Consider the following 24,723-nt stretch of genomic DNA (forward strand, 5'->3'; position numbering starts at 1 on the left):
TCGCATTCTGAAACCGGTTCATTGGTTCGCATTTCGCAACCGGTTTTTGACAATTATCTAAAAATTAAAGGTATGGAAAAAAGCTTGAAACAAAAGCTGTAGTCTAAGGGTGAAAAATTGAACTATTTTCGCCAATAAAAAAGTCGCCGGATTCTGATCATATCCAGCAATAGATCTTCATGTTGGGTTGAAAGTAACCCTAAAAAAATTATAGATCCGTAGGTGATGTTGGAGGAAAGATTTGTGCTCTCAAAGAGAGGGCATGATTTTTTCGCTCCTGTTGCTACACAACCTGTTTTGAGAAAAATGGCTCAATCTCAAATTAAACTACATAAATGTACATATTTGACATTCTGTATCGATCTACGCTATTGTCATCGAAATCCAATATCATTTTTAGGGTTCTACTCAGTGATTGAAAATTTGTAAATTAGGTACTTATTTGTCGATAAATTTGTATTTTGAAAATTGTTCAAGGCAAATACATACTATGTACTTCCCATTAATTATGGCAAAATATCGAAAGATATCATTTTTGTAACTGAGGAAATATTTTGGAACGCAGTGGTGCCAATTTTTAGATGATTTTACATATGTCCAATTTCAAAAAATTAAAAATATATTTATTGGTTCAAATTCACGAAGGTATTCGTAGTTTACTTTGAGTTGAAAGTGTCCCATTAAAAATTAGAGCCCCCAAGGTGCAAGGGGCTGAAGCCAGGGGCCCTCAACAACGTGATATTTTTTCCAAAATGCAGAAACAATTTTCTACAAACGAAAATTTAAAACGTTTGAATTTTTATACGAACAAAAACCATAAGAGCTAAAAGATCGACAAAAACATCACATGATAATCTATAATAATTAGGATTTTTCTCAACTCCATCTCACAAAGTAGGTACCATAGTTATTTATTTGATTCTCGAGTAATCCAGAGCCATTGCCACATTACGGATGTTAACGCTTAATTTCAACAATTTAATGATATTTCAAAACTTCATTCAAATTATAAAAATTAGATAAGATTTACTTTCATTTCACAGACTTCTAGCTTAAGATTCTGATCACAGCCCAGAGTTTCGGTACATCAATATTCTTGGTACAAATACTTGAAAATAACTTCATTGTGATAGGCGATTTCTTCTTTTTGTTCAGTTAAAAAAAAAAAAACATGAATTCTATTTACATTACGAGTATATGGATGGTATTTATTGCCCCTTATTGCAGTAGTCAAGTAGTAAGTATATTTTTATGAATTCATCCAGACACAGAGACCAAATTTTCAATTTTTTGGATCAACCATAGGGGGATTAATGAGGTTTCTAGTCTTTCTGAAGCCTTCGTCAGAATCTTTGGTTAATCCACTCCCAAAAGGATACGATTTTGGAGAAAGCTCATATTTTGAAACTTTCGTAACCAAAGCTTCCATCGAGCTACCTAAATTCACTTTTCGGTTTCTGGCGAATTTTTAAACATTCAAAATTTACAGTTAATTGTGAAGTAAAGTTTACTTATTCAGAAAAATAAATTGAAAATTATTAAATTTCCCTAAGCGAAATTCTCCATTTTTAGACATTTTAAAGCCCCTCTACTACGATTTTCGTTTTTCTCAAAATTGTAAAAAAATTTTCTACATAGTGTGCTCGAAGAAGTTGGCCATCTTCCAGCACATAGAGAAAAGAAAAACCTACTAGAAATGGTTGAATATACGATCAACATTATCATAAGACGATTAATTTTTTGCAGAGTGAACCTTCAAATGCTGATTCTGAATATATGATTCGATGCGATACATTCATAAATCAACAGCACGAAATAAAATATTTATGGATTATTCATCAGTTCAGTCGTCACGAGACACTCAACACCAGTGAGATTTTATCGCCCAAGTTACACGCACCCACAACAAATAAATATGAATGGGATATCAAAATTAGGCCTAATTACATACGAGTACATGAAGGAAATAAAACGATAGCTGTGTACGTTTATCTATCTGGGGGCAGCACAATCAAAGAAGCAACAGATTACATCAATGTATCAATAATAAATCATAAAAAAGAAACGTTATTCTATAAAAATAGAACGATAATAAATCACGAAGCCGGAGCCGGTTGGGGCTGGTTTGACTACTGCAACAAAGATGATTTTTTCAGGAATCATTTGCTGCAAAATGACACATTGATGCTGTTGATCAACATAAAATGGTTTTCTCAACATTGCAATAACGTTTCCCACGAACGCGAAATTCCATCACCGACTCCCACACACGAAACTACCACTATCCAACTCAATCACTCACAACTTTTTGAATCGCCCCAAGAAAATCCGAAATCCCCAGACTTCGCACTTACAACCAACGGTAGCAATTTCGAATCACTGCTGGATAATTTAAAATCCGCAGATGTCATTCTCACATCTAATGGAAGCAGTTATCCAGCTCATGAAGCTATTTTATCCGCACGCAGTCCAAATTTCGCAGCCATGATTGAACGTAAACGTACGAAAAGTGGAAAAAATAAAAAAATTCGAATCAACTTTACACGCACTATGAATCAAGAAGTACTCTGCGCTATGCTTCAATACATTTATACCGGAAAGTGTGAAAATCTAGGCAAACTAGCAGATAAATTGTTTATAGTTGCTGCTAAATATGGTCTGGAAGAATTGAGAAAAATTTGCGAGCAAACGCTTTGCATGGCTTTGTCGACTGAAAATGCGGTTAGAATGTTGGTATTCGCTGAACAGAATCACGCAAACGAATTGAAATCCAAGGCCGTCGAATTTTTATCCAGCAGATCTGTTCAACAGTTGAATACAACGTGCTAAGAAATTTCGATTCGATCGAATAGCCCAGCTGGTTGACATGAATTTGAAAAATGCCACAAGAGATATCGCAAATGCACATACGAATCACAACCTTGCATTTAATTTGCATCAAACAGTGTCTGTCACAAACACTGAATTCAAACAGTGTATGTCACAAACACTGGTTTTAAACAGTGTCTGTCATAAACACTGGCCATAAACAGTGTCTGACACCAACACTGGTTTCAAACAGTGTCTGTCACAAACCCTTGTTTTAAACAGTATCTGTCACAAACACTGGTTTCAAACCGTGTCTGTCATTACCACAGGTTTTAAACAGTGTCTGTCACAAACCCTTGTTTTAAACAGTGTCTGTCATTACCACAGGTTTTAAACAGTATCTGTCACAAACCCTTGTTTTAAACAGTATCTGTCATAAACACTGGTTTCAAACCATGTCTGTCATTACCACAGGTTATAAACAGTGTTTGTCACAAACACTGGTCTTAAACAGTGTCTGTCGCAAACCCTGGTTTTAAACAGTGTCTGTCACAAACCCTTGTTTTAAACAGTATCTGTCATTACCACAGGTTTTAAACAGTATCTGTCATTACCACAGGTTTTAAACAGTGTCTGTCATTACCACAGGTTTTAAACAGTATCTGTCATTACCACAGGTTTTAAACAGTGTTTGTCACAAACCCTTGTTTTAAACGGTGTTTGTCATAAACATTGGTCTTAAACAGTGTCTGTCACAAACCCTTGTTTTACCTGGTTTTAAACAGTGTCTGTCACAAACACTGGTTTTGAACAGTTTTTGTCTCAAACACTGGTTTTAAACAGTTTCTGTCACAAACACTGGTGTTGAACAGTGTCTGTCACAAACACGGGTTTTGGACAGTTTTTGTCTCAAACACTGGTTTCAAACAGTGTCTGTCACAAACCCTTGTTTTAAACAGTATCTGTCATAAACACTGGTTTCAAACCGTGTCTGTCATTACCACAGGTTTTAAACAGTGTTTGTCACAAACACTGGTCTTAAACAGTGTCTGTCGCAAACCCTGGTTTTAAACAGTGTCTGTCACAAACCCTTGTTTTAAACAGTATCTGTCATTACCACAGGTTTTAAACAGTATCTGTCATTACCACAGGTTTTAAACAGTGTTTGTCACAAACACTGGTCTTAAACAGTGTCTGTCACAAACCCTTGTTTTAAACAGTATCTGTCACAATCACTGGTTTCAAACCGTGTCTGTCATTACCACAGGTTTTAAACAGTATCTGTCACAAACCCTGGTTTTAAACAGTGTCTGTCACAAACACTGGTTTTGAACAGTTTTTGTCTCAAACACTGGTTTTAAACAGTTTCTGTCACAAACACTGGTGTTGAACGGTGTCTGTCACAAACACGGGTTTTGGACAGTTTTTGTCTCAAACACTGGTTTCAAACAGTGTCTGTCACAAACCCTTGTTTTAAACAGTATCTGTCATAAACACTGGTTTCAAACCGTGTCTGTCATTACCACAGGTTTTAAACAGTATTTGTCACAAACACTGGTCTTAAACAGTGTCTGTCGCAAACCCTGGTTTTAAACAGTGTCTGTCACAAACACTGGTTTTGAACAGTTTTTGTCTCAAACACTGGTTTTAAACAGTTTCTGTCACAAACACTGGTGTTGAACAGTGTCTGTCACAAACACGGGTTTTGGACAGTTTTTGTCTCAAACACTGGTTTCAAACAGTGTCTGTCACAAACCCTTGTTTTAAACAGTATCTGTCATAAACACTGGTTTCAAACCGTGTCTGTCATTACCACAGGTTTTAAACAGTGTTTGTCACAAACACTGGTCTTAAACAGTGTCTGTCACAAACCCTGGTTTTAAACAGTGTCTGTCACAAACCCTTGTTTTAAACAGTATCTGTCATTACCGCAGGTTTTAAACAGTATCTGTCATTACCACAGGTTTTAAACAGTGTCTGTCACAAACCCTGGTTTTAAACAGTGTCTGTCACAAACCCTTGTTTTAAACAGTATCTGTCATTACCGCAGGTTTTAAACAGTATCTGTCATTACCACAGGTTTTAAACAGTGTCTGTCACAAACCCTTGTTTTAAACAGTATCTGTCACAAACACTGGTTTCAAACTGTGTCTGTCATTACCACAGGTTTTAAACAGTATTTGTCACAAACACCGGTCTTAAACAGTGTCTGTCGCAAACCCTGGTTTTAAACAGTGTCTGTCACAAACACTGGTTTTGAACAGTTTTTGCCTCAAACACTGGTTTTAAACAGTTTCTGTCACAAACACTGGTGTTGAACAGTGTCTGTCACAAGCACGGGTTTTGGACAGTTTTTGTCTCAAACACTGGTTTCAAACAATGTCTGTCACAAACCCTTGTTTTAAACAGTATCTGTCATAAACACTGGTTTCAAACCGTGTCTGTCATTACCACAGGTTTTAAACAGTAGTTGTCACAAACACTGGTCTTAAACAGTGTCTGTCACAAACCCTGGTTTTAAACAGTGTCTGTCACAAACCCTTGTTTTAAACAGTATCTGTCATTACCACAGGTTTTAAACAGTATCTGTCATTACCACAGGTTTTAAACAGTGTTTGTCACAAACACTGGTCTTAAACAGTGTCTGTCACAAACCCTGGTTTTAAACAGTGTCTGTCACAAACCCTTGTTTTAAACAGTATCTGTCATTACCGCAGGTTTTAAACAGTATCTGTCATTACCACAGGTTTTAAACAGTGTCTGTCACAAACCCTGGTTTTAAACAGTGTCTGTCACAAACCCTTGTTTTAAACAGTATCTGTCATTACCGCAGGTTTTAAACAGTATCTGTCATTACCACAGGTTTTAAACAGTGTCTGTCACAAACCCTTGTTTTAAACAGTATCTGTCACAAACACTGGTTTCAAACTGTGTCTGTCATTACCACAGGTTTTAAACAGTATTTGTCACAAACACCGGTCTTAAACAGTGTCTGTCGCAAACCCTGGTTTTAAACAGTGTCTGTCACAAACACTGGTTTTGAACAGTTTTTGCCTCAAACACTGGTTTTAAACAGTTTCTGTCACAAACACTGGTGTTGAACAGTGTCTGTCACAAGCACGGGTTTTGGACAGTTTTTGTCTCAAACACTGGTTTCAAACAATGTCTGTCACAAACCCTTGTTTTAAACAGTATCTGTCATAAACACTGGTTTCAAACCGTGTCTGTCATTACCACAGGTTTTAAACAGTAGTTGTCACAAACACTGGTCTTAAACAGTGTCTGTCACAAACCCTGGTTTTAAACAGTGTCTGTCACAAACCCTTGTTTTAAACAGTATCTGTCATTACCACAGGTTTTAAACAGTATCTGTCATTACCACAGGTTTTAAACAGTGTTTGTCACAAACACTGGTCTTAAACAGTGTCTGTCACAAACCCTTGTTTTAAACAGTATCTGTCACAATCACTGGTTTCAAACCGTGTCTGTCATTACCACAGGTTTTAAACAGTATCTGTCACAAACCCTGGTTTTAAACAGTGTCTGTCTCAAGCACAGGTTTTAAACAGTGTTTGTCACAAACACTGGTTTCAAACAGTGTCAGTCACAAACACTGGTTTTAAACAATGTCTGTCACAAAAACTGATTCTGAACTGTTTCTGTCTCAAACACTGTTTTTAAACAGTTTCTGTCTCAAACACAGGTTTTAATTCACTCTTATGTAAATCTGTTAAATTATGCTTGGTTTTCAAAATATATCGAACTTAAAAAAAATAAAAGCATTTTTGTAGCATTAGAACAGATGATGCTGAAATAGACCGAAACACGGAAATGGCAAGAAAAAAAAACGATTCAGTGTTGAAACATCCAATTTTGAAACATATCACATTGAAAAATAGAATTTCAAAAACATAAAAAACCACAATTTAAAACAAAATTCATAATTTTAAAAAAATACGAAAATTGATGTTTTCTAAACATTATCCAAAATCAAAATCATTGATAAACTCTCCTCCCACGTTTCCTATCGAATAGAACTCATTTTTTTTGTTGACAATTTCACTTCAAAATGGAGAAAATTCCAGTAAAATACACAAAAATCTGTCAAAAATCAAACCAAAAAAAGCCACCAATGAATTGAGCAAGAGCCAAAATACGGAAGTTAACGTTTAATTACGATGATTCAATGATAAGTACCCTGTTTCAAAATATCAACCAATGGTAAAAACATAAAAAGTGATTTCGTTCACGTATACTTATACGTTTGGAATACTCAATTTATTTTACTCGGTTTTCATTTAGAAGTTCCTCGTTCACTTGATAACGATTTTGATTTACAATATTTGATATTTGATTTTTTTGCACTACGAATTTATGCCTTTGAAAAGACGGTTGCTTCTTGCTTCTCATTTTTTAGGTCAGTCACAAAAGCAAGCATGAATCATTTTTGCATTTTATGGATAGTACTTTTCACCTCCCATTGCAGTGGTCAAGTAAGCATTTTTACATTGCATTGCATGCATAGGTACTCACAATCTCTACTGAAAGTAGATAGATTTAGATGTTTCATCACGATAACAGCTCAACTTCAGTAATTTGATTTGAACTCAAGTTGTAAATTTTAAAACCACAGATGAATTCAACTTCTGCAACCTTAGATACTACTCGCTGTTCTCATAAAGTCACTTTTGCAAATCACTAAAAAAACTCAATCACCATCAGCAAGATCAAAATGTTCCGTCCTTCAGTGAAATGATTTTCCTCGACTCTTTATTTCTAATGACAATTTCCAGACCAATTTTTACCAATTTTCTACATCTTTAGCGAGCAGGGAAGTCAACACTTTCGACTGGTCATTTTCGAATGTATGTACTTGGGTATCAAATTTCTCTGAGAGGAAGAGGAGGGTGAGATTTATTAAACCTAAATTTTTGCATTACCTACTCAAAGAAAGAAATGAAAAAAAAAATAAAAAATAAATCCCAAATTCTGAAATTTTAAAACCCTTTGACAACTTCGTAAGAACCACTTGAGAAGTTTTCAAAAATTCAACCTCCTAAAATGAGCAGAGAATACGTCAATGGAAAATCTCAAAGTTTAAATGACAAAAAAAAAATGGAAAACTTAAACATTTTTGTTGACATTTCAAATGGGAGGGAAGGAGGGGGAAATGCTGTTGAAATTTTTTTGAATTTTTTCACGAATTGAAAAAGAAATATGAAGGAGAAAACCAATGAGAAAATCTCAGTGATGAAAAAATTTACAAAGCTATAGGGCTTTACCACAAAGTACAAAGTTTCCAAAAAACAGATCAAAAGCAGGATTTTTATTGAGACTTTTTTTTCTTTTCTGGAGGGGAAAAGATCAAAAAACTTTTTAAAAAATTATTCAACCACTCAAAAAACATTCGAAAAAAGTTCAAAAATTAATGAAATTTTCAGACTTTCGTAGCCCAAAGTACCTAAAAATACATCACCAGCAAAAATGTCAAGCGCTAAAATTCATTTTTCGATTTTTGGCGAATTTTGGAAAAATTCTTCAAGCCAAAAATGAGGGGAAAAAATCAAAATTAAGTACAAAAAATCAACCTAGAAAGCTGAAATTTAGTTTTGGCTCGATTAGTGATGGTTTCCAACTGTTTGGAGTCTACAGTAAATTTTTGAGCATAAATCTATCGAATGAGTCACGAATGAATCCGAAAAGAATGGTGAATTTCATTTTCTCCCAACATATTATGGTGTTTGTTTTTTTTTTTTGAAAACTGGAGGATTCGAAAACCCATTGGAGGCTTTTCATAGAACGGTTTGAAACCATCAACAATCGACACGACGACAGGTCAAAAATAGGGCAAAAATCAGATTTCACCTTTCAGGGTCGATTTGGTGAGATTTTGAATTTTTTTCATTTTCCGCCCAAATTTGAATATTTTCAAAAATTCATCAGAAATCGAAAAATGAATTTCAGCACTTGAAATTTTCGATAATGGGGTATTTCAGGGTACTTCATCAATTCCACTCTGTCCGATCCAAAAATTTGCATGTTCTTAAAAATTTAAACTTCTGAAATGACTGTGTAAATGTAAAATTTGAAAATCAGATAGATTCAAAAATGCAACGAATGCCTGTATTTTTCAGATGTCGTAATTTTTAGGGAAGGGGCTCAAATTTTTTTTCCTATTTTTTTTTCTAATTCAACGCAACTCGAGAACAAAATTGAAAAAAATAAAAATGTTGAATGAGCTAGGTAAATAAATGATAAAACTTCGATCATTGAAGAATGCAAACAGTATACAAGGTGTCCAAGAACCAGGACAATAAAGCCAAATTTTTTGAAACACATTTTTAGATTTTTTATCCATAAAGAACCCAAAAATACACCTACAGCGACAATTTCAAGAACTGAAATTCATGTATTGATTTTGGACGATTTTTCTTCAAATATTCACATTTGGGCCAAAAATGGAAAAAAAAATCAAAAATTCTACCAAATTGACCCAGAAAGGTAAAACTTGATTTATACCTAATATTTTTGATGTGCCGTGTGAATTCATGATGGGTTTGAACCGTTCTGAAGTCTGCAGCGGATTTTCGAATTCTCTAGTTTTCAAAAAAAAAAAAAAAAAAAAATGCTATAAGTTAAGGTGAAAATGACATCCAGCTCATCTAAACTAGGATTTACCGCCTTGATGGGCCTATTGATCGATTTAGGTACATTTCCAACAAATTTTCACACCACATCAAATCAAATGTCATTTATACCCTTGAAATCCTGAGTCGATTGGTGATGGTTTTAAATCAATCTGTAGTTTCAAGTGGACTTCAATTTTTTCTCCCTATTTTTTCAAAAATACATAGTTACTTACTTAATTCTTGGAGAAAATTTAAGGTGCCTAAATATATCAAATGGTGCATTTAAAAATGATAAAGAGCGAGACTTTTAGGCAATGTTTGGCCAAAAACAAGATAAGCAGGATAATCAGCAATGCTTGAAGCATGCTTCACATTGTTTTGAACCAACTGAGTGATTTTTGCAATAAATACCATACTTTCTTTCAGAATGAACCCTCAAGCTGCACTTCAAATCTCACAGATTGTGAGAATGCGATTCGATGCGATACCTATTTGAACATGGGAATTCACGAAATCAATTACGTTTGGGTTATTGACCATTTCAGCGTACACGAAATGATCTCTAGTGAAATTTCGTCACCCATGCTACGTGCACCCGAGCCTGAGGCTGATCCATGCAGCTGGTGTATTAAACTTGAACCCAACGGAACTGATGGAAAAAATGGCGCAATCTCTCTGGACGTACATCTATCTAGTTCAGCGACGAATATATTAGCCGAAGCCAATGTTTCGATCATAAATCATAAAAATGAATCGGTACTTTCTGCGCATACGCAGTACAAAAATATCGTGTGGAGCAACAGCAATTTGCAGTCGTGGCCACAATTCTGCAAGAAGGACGATTTTTTCAAAAATCAAATACTACAAAACGACACATTGACGTTGTCAATCAACATCAAATGGTTCAAGCAACCGTCGGACGTAATTTCTTACCCGAGTAAAAATTGTTCGTCTAGTCCTACGCATGAAACTAGCATTATCAAAGTATGTAATACTTTTGAAAACATCGAATCGATACTGGAAAATCCGAAATTGGCAGAGATGGTGTTCTCATTGAATGGCAGTAATCATGAATGCGATAAGACCCACATGAAGTACACCGACATACAAGTTGACGAAATGAAATACATTTGGGCTATACATAACATCAGTTTGCGCGATACAACTGGCTACTATGAGATTTTTTCGCCCAACTTACACGTACCTACAATCGGCATGCATAAATGCCACTTTAAACTTACCCCTAATGGTAATTTCTTAGACATAGGTATTGCAAAACAAATTGGTCTTAATGTTTATCCATCCGTCGGAAATAAGGTTGGAAAGACATTAGCAAAGTACAACATTTCGATCATAAACCGCCATGACCAAGTTTTACTTTATGAAAAATCGTCGTTTAAAAAAATTGACAGATTCAGCATGTACTCCAGAGACTTCTGCAAGAAAGATGATTATTACAGAAACCACGTATTAAAAGACGACACACTGACACTATTCATCCAATTGAAATTGTTTTCTCGGCCCCATAATGACGTTTCTCCCCAACATATGATTTCTTCACCAGCTCCTGTACCCGAGACTACCTCTATCAAAAGCAATCATTCGAAAAAAGTCGAATTGATCCCCAAGAATGAAAAAATTGCAGACTTCGATCTCACAACAAACGGCAGTAATTACGAAACCATGTTTGAAAATCCGAAATACTCCGACGTCGTGTTTAAAACAAATGGCAGCGAGTATCCGGCCCATAAAGCTATTCTGGCCGCACGTAGTCCCATTTTCGCAGCCATTCTTCAACGAAAAGATACGCGGAATGGAAAAAATAGAAAAATTCGAATAAACGTGACCCACATGAGCGATGAAGTATTCCGAGCTATGCTGCAATATATTTATACCGGAAAGTGCGATAATTTGGATCAACTGGCTGGCAGATTATTCGTAGCTGCAACTAAATATCGTCTGAATGGATTGAGAAAAATTTGCGAACAATCGCTTTGTGAGAATTTGTCGGCTGAAAATGCGGTGAAGATGTTGGTATTTGCTGAAAAGCATCGTGCCAACGAGTTGAAATCCAAAGCTGTCGAATTAATAAAAAAAAATTAACTCGAAATTTGATAATGTATAACCCACCAAAGAATAATTTGTAGAATTTAAAATGTATCGAATAAATAAAAAGAATACAATAATTTATTCTAATCAAATTTTCCTCACCAATCGCAATTGAAAAAATTCTCTTCTTGTTGAAAAAAATCCCTTGAAAATTGAATAATTAATTTTTTTAGAAACGGAAAAATATCCGGAACACACAAAAAATCGAACCCAAACGTATTGCAAAAATTCACCAAAAGTACCGAACCCCCTTCTCCCTCTCCCTCCAAGAGAAATTTCCAAAATCGGTTGGCCAACTCTCTCCTCTCCAATGGCGATAATATTCAAGAATTTCTAATTCTTTAATTTTTTTTTTTGGAAAAATTTCTCTTTAAAATGGTGAAAATCTCAAAAAAAACACACAAAAGCCTACCATAAAATTTCCAAAGTCAAATTATTGATCAACTTTCCTCTTCGAAAGCAATTTTTTTTAAAATGGAAAATCAATTGGTTAAATCTAAAGGTCTTCTACGTTTAAGCCGGCGTACATATTTCAGAGGGTTCGAGAACTTCACTCGTGATTTCATTCGGATGATTTTGAAGTCATACCTATACAGAGTTTCATTCAAAACACCAATTTTTGAAGCAAATTTAGAGTAAAATAAGCAAAAAAAGTAATTTTCTATTTTGGGAATGATTCATCATATTGTGAGATCAAAAACTGCCAAAATTATGAAAAATTGATTTTTTTTCGAATTAATTCATCGATTTTCAATCACGATTAATTTATGATTTGGAGGTGTACAGTGAGTTGCAAGAGTCTATTGGGAAATCATTAGAAAGTCACAATTTTAGTCAAAAGCAATTAAGAATTCGAGAATCCTGCAGAAAACCATTAATATCTCAATTCTAGTCAAATGTTCCCAATTCCAGTGAAAAGTCATTTTGAAAAAAAATCACAATTCTAGTTGAAAATAACTTTTTAAAATAGTCATTGAAAATTAAATTTTGGTCAAAATAAGTCGTTGAAAAGTCGCCAATCAAGTCAAAAATCATGTTCAAAAATCGTTTTGAAACAGAATAAAATCTTAATCAGAATGTCATTCTGAAAATAATCACAATCCCATTCAAAAGTCATTTTGAAAAAAAAAAATCTTCGAAAATCAAAATTTTAGTCAAATGTCGTTGACGAAGTCACTCACCAATCCAGTCAAACGTCATCAATTCCCGTTTAAAAAATCATTTTGAATAAAATAAAAATCTTAGTCAGAAGACACTCTCAAAATAATCACAAATTCCAGTCAATAGTAATTTAAAAATTTACAAGCCGCATTCAAAGTCACCGAAATTCACAATTTTAATGATGTCATTCAGAAGCTACAGTTCCATTCACACTTCTAGTCGAAAGTCATTAAAAGTCATAAATTCTAATCAACAATCTCACATTTGTTAAAAAGTCAAAATTCCAGTCAGAAGTGATCAAAAATATGACGAGTCTTATCAACTGAGTCAACTGAGTCAACTAAGTCTTCAAAAGTCACAATTTGAGTCAATGTTACGAAAAAGTCAGTATTCTGAATTTTAATTTATCTCGAAACAAACAAACAGTGTAAAAGATTACCTACTCGTATGTATGCTTGATTGATTTTTTCGTGAATTATTCCCTCATGCAGCTATAGAAACTCAAGGCTGAAAAATATTTTCAACATCTTCACCAAAATTGAATCCTAGCCATAACACACGTCAACAAGATGGATGCATAGAAACCAAAAATATCTCAAGTTGATGCAAAAAATTTCTATCTATCGAATATTTCATTTAGCAGCTGACCTCATCTCATAAAACTATTAGAAAAAATTCATCCCTTATTCAAAGAAGTTTCCGGATTTAGGAACATTCATAGTAAAATTAAATTTTTTCCAAGCCCCGGCGAATGCACGATCAAAATGAGTTCCCAATGATACCTAAATAAACATCATTCGAGTACATTGAAAGTTCATCTTTATGGCCAAAATACGAAAGTTAACGCTTGATTACAACGATTCGAAGATATTTATATTTTGAAATCTCATCTAAATATCCAATCATTAATTGTATAATGATAAGCTCTTTCCTCACATCCGTTTGAAACAAATCAACTTCAGTTATTATTATTTGATCGACTCAGTTTGAACATAATTTTATTGAGATGCCTACATATTTGAACCCCTCTTTTTCGACCCTTAAAGTAAACATGAATCCTTTCTTCATCATTTGGATGGTTCTTTTTGCCTCCTATTGCAGTAGTCAAGTAAGTATTTTTGCACATTCATCCAAAATACCTACTATAGACTTCTACTCCTACCCTTTTCTCGACCTTCCCCATCAATTAGCGATGGTTTCGAGTCTCTAAATCCAGCACTCTGATTCTTACCAAACACCAAAATTTCTTTCAGGATGAACTTTCAAAAACCATAGTAAATACTGATTCTGAACACACAATTCGATGCGATACGTATTTGTATAAGCCAACTCACGAAATAGCTTACACTTGGTCTATTCATAATTTCAGCCAGTACGAAGCGAAAACCACAAGTCAGATTTTTTCACCCAAATTACAATCACCCACTGACGATGAATTTGTATGGGATATTAAAATAATACCCAATGGTATTGATGGGGAAAATCAGACGTTCTCTCTGTATGTATTCCTATGCGATACTCGTGAACTGATCGCAGATATCAACGTATCGATTATAAATCATAAAAATGAAACCTTACATTCTGTGAAAACAACACGCAGAAAAATCGGAGGGTCGTATGGCCCTATGGCCTGGACAAACTTTTGCAAGAAAGATGATTCATTCAGAAATCAAATGCTGCAAAACGACACGTTAACATTGTCGATAAATATCCGAAGGCATCCCGAATCTCCTTATGTCACTGTTCATAACATTTCTCGTCAAAATAAAACTCGTAATTCTTCCAGTCCTATACCCGAAACTACCATTATCAGATGCAATCTATTGGAAAACCTCGAATGGATACTTGAAAATCCGAAATTCGTCGACACGGTATTCTCGACGAATGACAGCCATTATCAATGCGATGGTACACCCATACTACAAGTACACGAAATTAAATATATCTGGGCTATTCATAATTTCAGCATTCACGAGAGGTTGGGCTATAGAGAGATTCTTTCGCCCAATTTACAAGCACCGACAACCGATAAATATACATGGTACGTTACACTTACACCTAATGACCGTCAAGCTTTATATGGTAGAGATGGCCATATTGGTCTAGGTGTATACCTATCCAAAAAGAGTAACGCTACAGAAACTTTGGCACAGTACGACGTTTCAATAATTAATCATGAAAAACAAGTACTACGTAACGAAAAATCCCAAGGTTTAAAGCTACTAGCAGGGCATGGTAAATACTGGCAGTACTTTTGCAGTAAAACTCCTCCCTCGTTCGCAAATGAACGCCTGAATAACGATACGCTAACTCTGTACATCCACATTAAATGGATTTCAGAACCTTGCAACGTGCAGAACGTTTCCCATCAATGTGACATTTCTTCGCCTGCAGCAACACCCGAGCTTTCTCTTACCCAAAGCTGTAATCTTCCTCAAATCTTGGAATCGATGCTGGAAAATCCGAAATTCGCCGACGTCGTATTTACAACGAATGGAAGCAGTTATCCAGCCCATCAATCTGTTTTAGCCGCTCGAAGCCCGGTTTTCGCTGCCATGTTCCAAGAAAAATATACAAAACACGGAAACAAAACTGCGAGAATTCGAATAAACTTTGCACCCATGGGCGAGGAAGTGCTACGCGCTATGCTACGATATATTTACACCGGGAAGTGTGAAAGTTTGAGCGAACTAGCTGATCAATTATTTATAACAGCTGTGAAGTATGGTTTAGATGGATTGAGAAATATTTGCGAACAAACCCTTTGTAAGACTGTGTCGGCTGCGAATGCAGTGGCCATGTTGGAATTTGCCAAACAGCAACAGGCCGAAGAATTGAAATCCAAAGCCATGGAATTCATTGAAAATGCATCGGATCACAAGTCGAATACCACGATCCACTAATTGTAAGTTTATCAATAAGCCTATCAGTAAATACCTTTGAAAGTCACTATTTGTAGCAGTCGACAGTCATTTTGAATAAAAAAGTCACAATTTTAGTCAGAAGTTATTTAAATCAAGAAAAGTCACAATTCCAGTAATACATACATTATTTTGTAGCCAAAATTCGTTTTGAAAAAATCTCAATTTTGGTCAAATGTAATTCAAAAGCAGGGATGGTGGTCCGAACCCGATCCTGATCCATGGCCCCAAAAATTCTGTTCATTATTCGTAATCTTTCAGGTTCAGGGTCAGAACTACTGGAAACGAATTGGTTGATAAAAATTCTGAAACTACATAGAACAATTTTCAAAGTGTTTTGAAACAAAGGGGCGAGGGGCCATTTTTACTTCTTTTTTTTCTAAAATACTTTTGAAAAAAACAAAAACCAAGAAAACTGTGTTTAAAAATAATCTGTAGTGTTCCCAAAACATTATCATCTAAGCGTTATTTTGAAGCCATTTAAAGCAATTTTTCACACTGTTTTGGCTTTTGAATGTAGAAAAGTACTTACTCAGTGGAAAAATCTAGTCCACCTGAACAGAAAAGAAGAAATCCTTATCACTAGACGAAGAATAGGCCACACAAAAATTACTCATAACCACTTATACCAAAAAGAACCAAAACCCCCATGCCAATTTTGGAGAAACGAACCCACATACATTCAGCACATACTTTTCAACTGTCCCCAACTGAAACAAAACAGACTTACTCTACAGATAAAAGAAAATCCACCTACTATCCCTGACAAACCCTCTGAAATACAAAAATTCATCTCCCTAATAAAAAAACATCAACCTGACAAACCAAATCTAACCCCCCCTTTTTTTATGGGTGTAATAATCTTGTAAGTAATTATAAACACCAAAAAAAAAAAAAAAATTGGTGATGGGATATTATCGATATTTCGGGATATTGATATAACTGAATCAACAAATTTTATATTGACATTGAAATTGTTTTTGTTTTCTCTGATGATATTCTCATGTCATACTTTTCAGATGTCTTTGTTAGATTGTACATCAATCTCTGTAGGTCATCTTCTGTTTTGGCTAGTACTGCTTGATCATCTGCGAATAGTACTGTTGATATTTCCTGCCTTCTGTCTGTTTTGATTCCTTTTGGCTTCGTTTTCTGCCATTCTTTTACCATGTGATCCATGTACATGTTGAATACTTGTAAAACACAAAAAAGTTGGCATCCCTGGCGAACTCCTCTGTTTACTTCTGCTTGTTTTGGGAGTTTATTTACAATCCGTAATCTTATTCTAGTGTTCTTGTATATGCTGTTCTTTCATATTTTATCAAATTTTTCATATTGATAAATATCAGTACACTCACAAATCAATATAGGGTAAGCTTGCAGAAATTGTACCACTTTTTAGTTTTTCAACCTGGACTGCGCTCTAATTATTTTTTGGAAACCATTCATGCACCAAATTGTACCTCGGTCTTTTGCCTACCTTTGAGTGCAAAAACGAAAATTGCATCTCAAATAGCAAAGGCGCTATTTGAATCCGCGCAAAGGTCTCAAAAAGGTACGAATTAGGGACCTAGTTGCTGAAATTGTACCGCCAGTTTCTCAAATCGTACCCATGAATGAAATTGATAGAAATAAAGCTCCATGACCTCCCACCACCCCGAAATCAAATTTTAATTTTCCCTATGTGGCCATATAATGTTTCCCCCCGCCCTTTGACCTTCATTCTTTCATCTGATCGACTTTTTACAATGCCTCTAAAATGTCAAAGAAAGGTGGGGTTGGGTATTTCATATTGAAAGCAGCATTCGTTCAAACCAATTTTATTTTCACCATATTCCGCAGACCATATTGCATATTTTTTCTTCTCAATGTTCAATGGCATTACATATTATCTGTATTGAAATCATGGTAAGATTTAAGCAACCATCAACAAGTACGATTTGAGCAACTCACATTTTTTAACATCAATCTTCTCTCACTCAGGTTGATGTTGATGAAATTTTTTCATAAATATCTTTAAATGTAGGTAATATTACATACTTTTGCAAGGATTAAACGTAACTCAGCTTTTCAAAATTGTTTTGTCGCAATTACATTACATAACAGGTCAGTTTTTTCAATGGAAGATGCAATTTTTCTAAAAAAAAACATGATAAAAAACACCAATGATTCAATTTGCCAGATATTGGTATTGGGAACCTTGAAATGCAAGCTAGTAACATATTTTATCAGTAGAAAGTGCTATTTGCGGATAGTTTCCATGATAGAGGGGGTGGTATGATTTGGGTGCCAGTACAATTTTGGCAACCTTACCGTAAAGTTATCGATAATATCCCAACACTAGTAGTTATGAATCCTGAATAAGATTTGAAAAAATAAAAGTATCAAGAAGGTATGGAGTGGATCTCAGATCTCTAAAAGTTGAAAGTTTAAGTCCATTAGATCACATTAAAACTTGAAATTTTACAATTTAAAAAAAATGAAAGAATGATGCTTTTTTTATATAGTACGTAGTAAATCCCGGAACGATGTTGTTAGTTGTTACAACGACATCGCTTCAAAACTGTTAACGATACTGTTAGTAACAGGTTTTTATTATCAGCGAATTATTCACATCGCTTTCTAACAAGTTTATTTGAAGCGATGTTGTTAGTATCGCTTTTGGTATCACTATCGCTAACGCTTTTGAATATGACTCACACACACTCACACACCCCCGCGCTCATATAAGCGTGCGCAACCATTCATATATTCATGCAACAGATAAGGATTTCTGTGCCGATGCATAAGCGATACTGAAATAATTGTTTTATGAAAAGTGATTGTAACAACTAACAGGTTTGGGTTTTATTTGGTGATACCAATTACTAATGGGTATTGCTTTTAAACGATGCGATAGCTGTTATAACTAAGTACATCACTAACGACATCGTTCTGGGCTTTAGTACGTAGATATGAATTGGAATTTTATGTAGAAATAATACATTAACCCTTTGGAGGTTCTCTAGGTTGTAGGGTTAGCAACGTTTTTTTTTTGTCGGGTCGGCTATAAATTCCATTCTTGTCCCGTATTCTAGGAACTTGATCCACTCGTTGGCAATTGTCTGGTCCAGTTTGTCCATGTCAAAGTCACCATAAAAGGGTGTCTGTCATTTTGTACACTCAGCCAAGTGCCGTCTGTGTAGATTGGGTTTTGAGCGTGCTGTTCCACTTCTCAGTCTATTCAACGTTTTCCAGAGGTTGTATTTCAGTTAGCTGCCTTGAGGCAACAATTTGCTCACAGTACTGCTTCTTGACGCCATATTCTAGATTTGGCAACGTTCAACTTCAGGAGGAGCACTCAATTTGTTTACTGTTCTCAGGAAACTGTGTCTGGATTTTAGTCTGCTCTCTGGTAATTCGTTGTAGCCATACATGGGGTGTAGGGGGTCGTGTGTTGCTTTAGTTTGTTGTGCTCTGGAGACAACCTTCCCTATGTACCTCCACCACCTCCAGTGGTGCAATCCCTGCAAGACAATGCAGAGCTGTGAATGGAGTTGATCTGAGGCACTGTGTTACCGACTGACAGGCTTCAGTCAGGGTACATATACTTTTTTAGCATGCGCTGATTGTCCCCATACTGGGTATGCATATTCTGCAACTGAATAACACAGTGCTAGCACTGATGTATGCAGGACCCGTGGTTTAGCTCTCCATCTGCTACCTACCAGCTTTCAGATCAGGTTTGTTCTGGCAGCCACTTTCAATTGGCCATAATCACAAAGAAGTTGAGCTTTTGATAAAGTTTTGTTGTAAAATGAAAGTTTCCAAAAAGCACAAATGTGATATTTCCAAAAAAATTGAATATATGCGGAATTTTTTTTTAATAGATCAAAAACATGTGTCAAAACATTGAGCAAAAGCACTTGTTAAAAAATAAAAAATGAATTGAAAAAAATATTTAAAAAAACAAGATTGAAAAAAGTCATCTGGCACTTCACAAATTTAGCGAGAAATGAGAATTTAATCTTGTTGGCAAAAATTCCTTTGTTTAAAGAATGAAGAAAAGAAAAATCTATGTCGCTAAGGGAGGATTTTTTATCAAATCTTAAAATCTTGTCGGAAATTGGACCGAAATATGATACAAAATTTGGCTAAAGTGCTAGCTTTGTAATGGGGGTAAGTACATAGTAATAAAAACATTTTTACTTTGATTCATGAGATGTAGCATAGAATTTTCTTTCATTTTGTAAAAAAATATGTATTCAACACTTCATCAAATGTTGGAATATGAAGGTGAAAGTAGAGAGAGAGAAATAGTGAAAAAAACATAAAATCCATAGCGTAAACAAAATGGCTTGGCTGAACTCACAGATGAACTTTTATTTTTGTTTACTTTTATCACTATTTTTCTCTATGTTCATCTTCATATTCCAACATCCGATTAAGTGGTAAAATACTTATTTTTTTTCCAAAATGGAAGAGAATTATAATTGCATATGCCACATCTCGTGCTGCAAACAAAAATGTTTTTATTATTAGTTACCCCCCCCCCCAATGACAAAGCTCGCAATGTGGCCAACTTTTATGTCATATTTGGGTCCAATTTCCAACAAAATTTTATGAGACTTGATGAAAAATCCTCACTTAACAACATAGATTTTTGTTTTTTTCATTTTTTGGTCAAGTACATTTCTTTCGCCAAGTTTTCATTTTTGCTCAACTTGTGAACTGCCACATAACCTACTGCACGACCGTTATATTAGAATTGTTTTCCTCATTAATTCTTCAAAAATATTTTCAAAAAGTGCTTTTGTTTAATGTTTTTTACTCGGTGTTGTTGAATTATTCTTGAAAAAAATTTCCAATTTATATTAATTTGTTTTGTTGGAAATGAAGGATTTGAGCATTTTCAAAACTCTCATTTTCCAACATGATTTTTCTTTGAAATGTCAATTTTTTTATGATTTGGTCAATGAGGCAGGGTACTCTATTACACCCATTAAAGTAATTTGTTTCCCGAACATGGGAACCCAGAAAACCTCCAAAGGGTAAGTATAGGGTGTAAACATGCCATATTTCTCAATCCAGATAATTCGGGTAAGTATATTGAAAGTTCATCTTTATGGCCAAAATACGGAAGTTAACGCTTGATTATAACGATTCGATGATATTTTTGTACATTTTGAAATCTCATCTAAATATCCAATCATTAATTTCATAATGATAAGCTCTTTCCTTACATCCGTTTAAAACAAACTTCAGTTATTATTTGATCGACTCAGTTTGAAAAGTAATTTTATTGAGATATTCGAATCCTTCTTATTGGACCATTCAAGTGAACATGAATTCTTTCTTCATCATTTGGACGGTTCTTTTTGCCTCCTATTGCAGTAGTCAAGTAAGTATTTTTACATATTCATCCAAAATACCTACTATAGACTTCTACTCCTGCCTTTTTTTCGACCTACCCCATCAACTAGCGGTGGTTTCGAGTCTCTAAATCCAGCAATCTGATTTTTACCAAACACAAAAATTTCTTTCAGGATGAACTTTCAAAAACCATCGTAAATACTGATTCTGAAAACACGATTCGATGCGATACGTATTTGTATAATCCAACTCACGAAATAGCTTACACTTGGGCTATTCATAATTTCAGCCAGTACGAAGCGAAAAACACAAGTCAGATTTTTTCACCCAAATTACAATCACCCACTGATGATGAGTTTGTATGGGATATTAAAATAATACCCAATGGTATTGATGGAAAAAATCAGACGTTCTCACTGTATGTCTTCCTATGCGATACTCGTGACGTGATCGCAGATATCAACGTATCGATTATAAATCATGAAAATGAAACCTTACATTCTGTGAATACGATACGCAAAAAAATCGGAGGGTCGTATGGCCCTATGGCCTGGACAAACTTTTGCAAGAAAGATGATTTATTCAGAAATCAAATGCTGCAAAACGACACGTTAACCTTTTCAATAAATATCAGAAGGTTTCCTGAATCTCCGAATGTCACTACTGTTGATAACATTTCCCATCGAAATAAAACCAATTCCTCCAGTCTTATACCCGAAACTACCATTATCAGATGCAATCTATTGGAAAACCTCGAATGGATACTCAAAAATCCGAAATTCGTCGACATGATATTCTCGACGAATGGCAGCCATTATCAATGCGGTGGTACGCCCATGCAAGTACACGAAATTAAATTCATCTGGGCTATTCATAATTTCAGCGTTCACGAAACGTTAGGCTATAGAGAGATTTTTTCACCCAATTTACAAGCACCGACAACCGATAAATATACATGGTACCTTAAACTCACACCTAATGGTCATTTTGACCGTCGTAGAGTTGATCAAATTGGTCTTGACTTATACCTATCCAAATCAAGTAACGCTACACAGGCCTTAGCAAAGTGCGATATTTCAATAATTAATCATGAAAAAAAAGTACTACTCAACAGAAATTTGCCAGCTGAAAAGTTACTGGCTGGGAGTAGTGTGTACTGGCAGTACTTTTGCAGCAAAACTTCTCTATCGTTCAAAAATGAATTCCTAAATAACGATACGCTAACTCTGTTCGTCCACATTAAATGGATTTCAGAACCTTGCAACGTGCAGACCGTTTCCCACCAACGTGATATTTCTTCGCCCGCAGCAACACCAGAGCTTTCTCTTACCCAAAGCTGTAATCTTTCTCAAATCTTAGAATCGATGCTGGAAAATCCGAAATTCGCCGACGTCATATTTACAACGAATGGAAGCAGTTATCCAGCCCATCAAGCTGTTTTGGCCGCTCGAAGCCCTGTTTTCGCGACCATGTTCCAAGAAAAATATACAAAACATGGGAACAAAACTGCGAGAATTCGAATTAACTTCGCACCTATGGGCGAAGAAGTACTACGGGCTATGTTACGATATATTTACACCGGCAAGTGTGAAAATTTGAGCGGACTGGCTGATAAATTATTCATAACAGCTGTGAAGTACGGTTTGGATGGATTGAGAAATATTTGCGAACAAACCCTTCGTCAGACTGTGTCGGCTGAGAATGCAGCGGCCATGTTGGAATTTGCCAAACAGCACCAGGCCGACGAATTGAAATCCAAAGCCATGGAATTTATTGAAAACGTATCGGATCAAAAGTCGAATACCACGATCCACTAATTGTAAGTTTATCAATAATAGTAGGTAAATACCTTTGAAAGTCACTATATTATGTAGCAGTCAACAGTCATTTTGAATAATAAAGTCACAATTTTAGTCCGAAGTCATTTAAATCTAGAAAAGTCACAATTATTCCAGTAATACATACATCATTTTGTAGTCAAAATTCGTTTTGAAAAAAAATCACAGTTTTGGTCAAATGTCATTCGAAGGCAGGGATGGTGGTCCGAACCCGATCCTGATCCCTGACACCGAAAGATTTCGATCATAATTTGTAATCTTTCGGGTTCGGGGTCTGAACTGCTGGAAACGAATTGGTTGATAAAAATACTGAAACTAGAACAATTTTCAATAAATTTTTTCAAACAAAAAGAGGGGGAGGACCATTTTTACTTTTTTTTTCCTCATCATCATTGAACTTTGATTTTTCTTCGGTCTTCCTTTGCCCTCCTTCCAGTTGGATAGTATTCTTTGACTTTTTGAGGGAACCGTTTGTCAGGCATTTCTATCAACGTGTCCTCACCAATCTTTCACCCACCCAATGATTGCCTTTGCTCCTCGATCCTTCAGGATGTCTTCATTCCTTTTCCTATCTCGTCTTATATATCCTGCTGTGGCTCCCATGAATCTCATTTCCGCTGCGGTTACCCTGTTTTTTATATCCTATCTCATTGCCCATGTTTTGCTTCCATACATCAGCATTGGTCTTGCCAGCGTATTGTAGATTCTTATTCAAGTTTCTGCTCTGACTTTTCTTGGAGAATGGCTCGGTTTATCGCCCCAATGACTCTCAAGTCTCAGGAATTTGTAGATCTTAAGTTGTGAGTCGACCTCTCCTTCGTAAGATAGCTCGCACCCAAGATATTTAAAGCTTCGGACTTGTTCTACTGGCAGTCCATTTACAAAATTTTACTGCATATTGTCTCTTTCCCCTCAAAGGCCATCACCTTTGTTTTTGACGACAAGATTCTCATTCTGTATTTATCTGCTACTTTCTACATTGCTCTCTGGAAGTCATCTTTGTTGTCAGCAAAGACCACCTGATGATTCGCGATAGCAGGGTATTGACGAGGGTGTCATTGATGTCTAGCCCTTTTGGCTTGGTTTTCAGCCATTCTTTAATCATGTCGTCGAAATAGATGTTGAACAGGCTCCACGACATTGGCATCCCCATCTTACTCCTCTACCTATCTTCTTTGCTTCTGACATGTTTCAAGATCTTACTGTTGATACGTTATCCGTGTATATTTCTTCAATTAAGCGTATAACTATTTGTTTATTCACTTCAATTTTCCTTAGGATTTTGAACAATTTCTTCCTTTTTGTACTCGATTGTACGCCTTCTCCAGATCAACAAAACACATGTGAGGTTCTAGGTTACATTCTTGTATCTTCTCCATCAGCAGCTTTGTCGCGTACACTCCATCTACATATGTACGATCTTTCCTTTTGAAATCCATTTTAGAGTTGCAATATTATTGGCTCCACATGGCTCTTGATTCTTCTTGCTAGCATCTTTGCAAGTATTTCTTAAGCAGCATTTAGTAGGCTTATTCCATGGTAGTTTCCTGGGTCATTTCAGTCTCCTTTTCTGAAAATGGGTATTGCAATTGCTGTATCGAAGTCTTTGAGTATTGCAGCACCTGATAGTATTTTATTATACTCATAGAAAGCAAACAGTCTCTTCTTAATGGTTATTCCATGGTTATTCAGAGTCAACGAACAAGTGTTGCACTCTGGTGGTAGAATGCATGAAACACATGTTATCATGCTGAAAGGGAGACATTTCATACTCATGCATGCTTACACACGCACACACTCAACTTGTCAAGATGAGATTCTCTACAAAATGATGTTAATACCCTTCATCATCCCTCATACAGGTTGTGTGTATGTCACTATTCGTCCAACCAATAAGATAAAAGA

General features: G+C 35.5%; 3 protein-coding genes and 1 long non-coding RNA gene across 4 annotated transcripts in view; 3 read left to right on the forward strand and 1 right to left on the reverse strand.

Annotated features, from left to right (window-relative positions):
• LOC135849375 (uncharacterized) overlaps positions 1-24,723 on the reverse strand; it is a 498,164-nt gene that overhangs the window by 211,764 nt on the left and 261,677 nt on the right. The gene's annotated exons all lie outside the window — the stretch shown is intronic.
• On the forward strand, positions 7,123-11,857 carry LOC135847606 (speckle-type POZ protein-like). The gene is made up of 2 exons (XM_065367215.1): positions 7,123-7,301; positions 9,864-11,857. The coding sequence occupies exons 1-2, from the start codon at positions 7,245-7,247 to the stop codon at positions 11,538-11,540; spliced, it is 1,734 nt and encodes a 577-aa protein (XP_065223287.1). The 5' UTR covers positions 7,123-7,244; the 3' UTR covers positions 11,541-11,857.
• LOC135847548 (speckle-type POZ protein-like) lies at positions 13,691-15,699 on the forward strand. The gene is made up of 2 exons (XM_065367110.1): positions 13,691-13,815; positions 13,961-15,699. The coding sequence occupies exons 1-2, from the start codon at positions 13,714-13,716 to the stop codon at positions 15,608-15,610; spliced, it is 1,752 nt and encodes a 583-aa protein (XP_065223182.1). The 5' UTR covers positions 13,691-13,713; the 3' UTR covers positions 15,611-15,699.
• Positions 20,869-22,903, forward strand: LOC135848682 (speckle-type POZ protein B-like). The gene is made up of 2 exons (XM_065368645.1): positions 20,869-21,008; positions 21,154-22,903. Exons 1-2 carry the CDS (start codon positions 20,952-20,954, stop codon positions 22,795-22,797), a joined length of 1,701 nt encoding a protein of 566 aa, XP_065224717.1. The 5' UTR covers positions 20,869-20,951; the 3' UTR covers positions 22,798-22,903.

This window comes from Planococcus citri, chromosome 5 (genome assembly GCF_950023065.1).
Source record: "Planococcus citri chromosome 5, ihPlaCitr1.1, whole genome shotgun sequence".
In the NCBI taxonomy this organism is placed as follows: Eukaryota; Metazoa; Arthropoda; class Insecta; order Hemiptera; family Pseudococcidae; genus Planococcus; species Planococcus citri.

Bases quoted from the DNA above. Each gene is read 5' to 3' on its own strand.
- LOC135848682 (XM_065368645.1), top strand. From the start codon at position 20,952: ATGAATTCTTTCTTCATCATTTGGACGGTTCTTTTTGCCTCCTATTGC. The intron at 21,009-21,153 runs GTAAGTATTTTT...AATTTCTTTCAG, and splicing joins CCTCCTATTGCAGTAGTCAA to GATGAACTTTCAAAAACCAT.
- LOC135847548 (XM_065367110.1), top strand. From the start codon at position 13,714: ATGCCTACATATTTGAACCCCTCTTTTTCGACCCTTAAAGTAAACATG. The intron at 13,816-13,960 runs GTAAGTATTTTT...AATTTCTTTCAG, and splicing joins CCTCCTATTGCAGTAGTCAA to GATGAACTTTCAAAAACCAT.
- LOC135847606 (XM_065367215.1), top strand. From the start codon at position 7,245: ATGAATCATTTTTGCATTTTATGGATAGTACTTTTCACCTCCCATTGC. The intron at 7,302-9,863 runs GTAAGCATTTTT...ACTTTCTTTCAG, and splicing joins CCTCCCATTGCAGTGGTCAA to AATGAACCCTCAAGCTGCAC.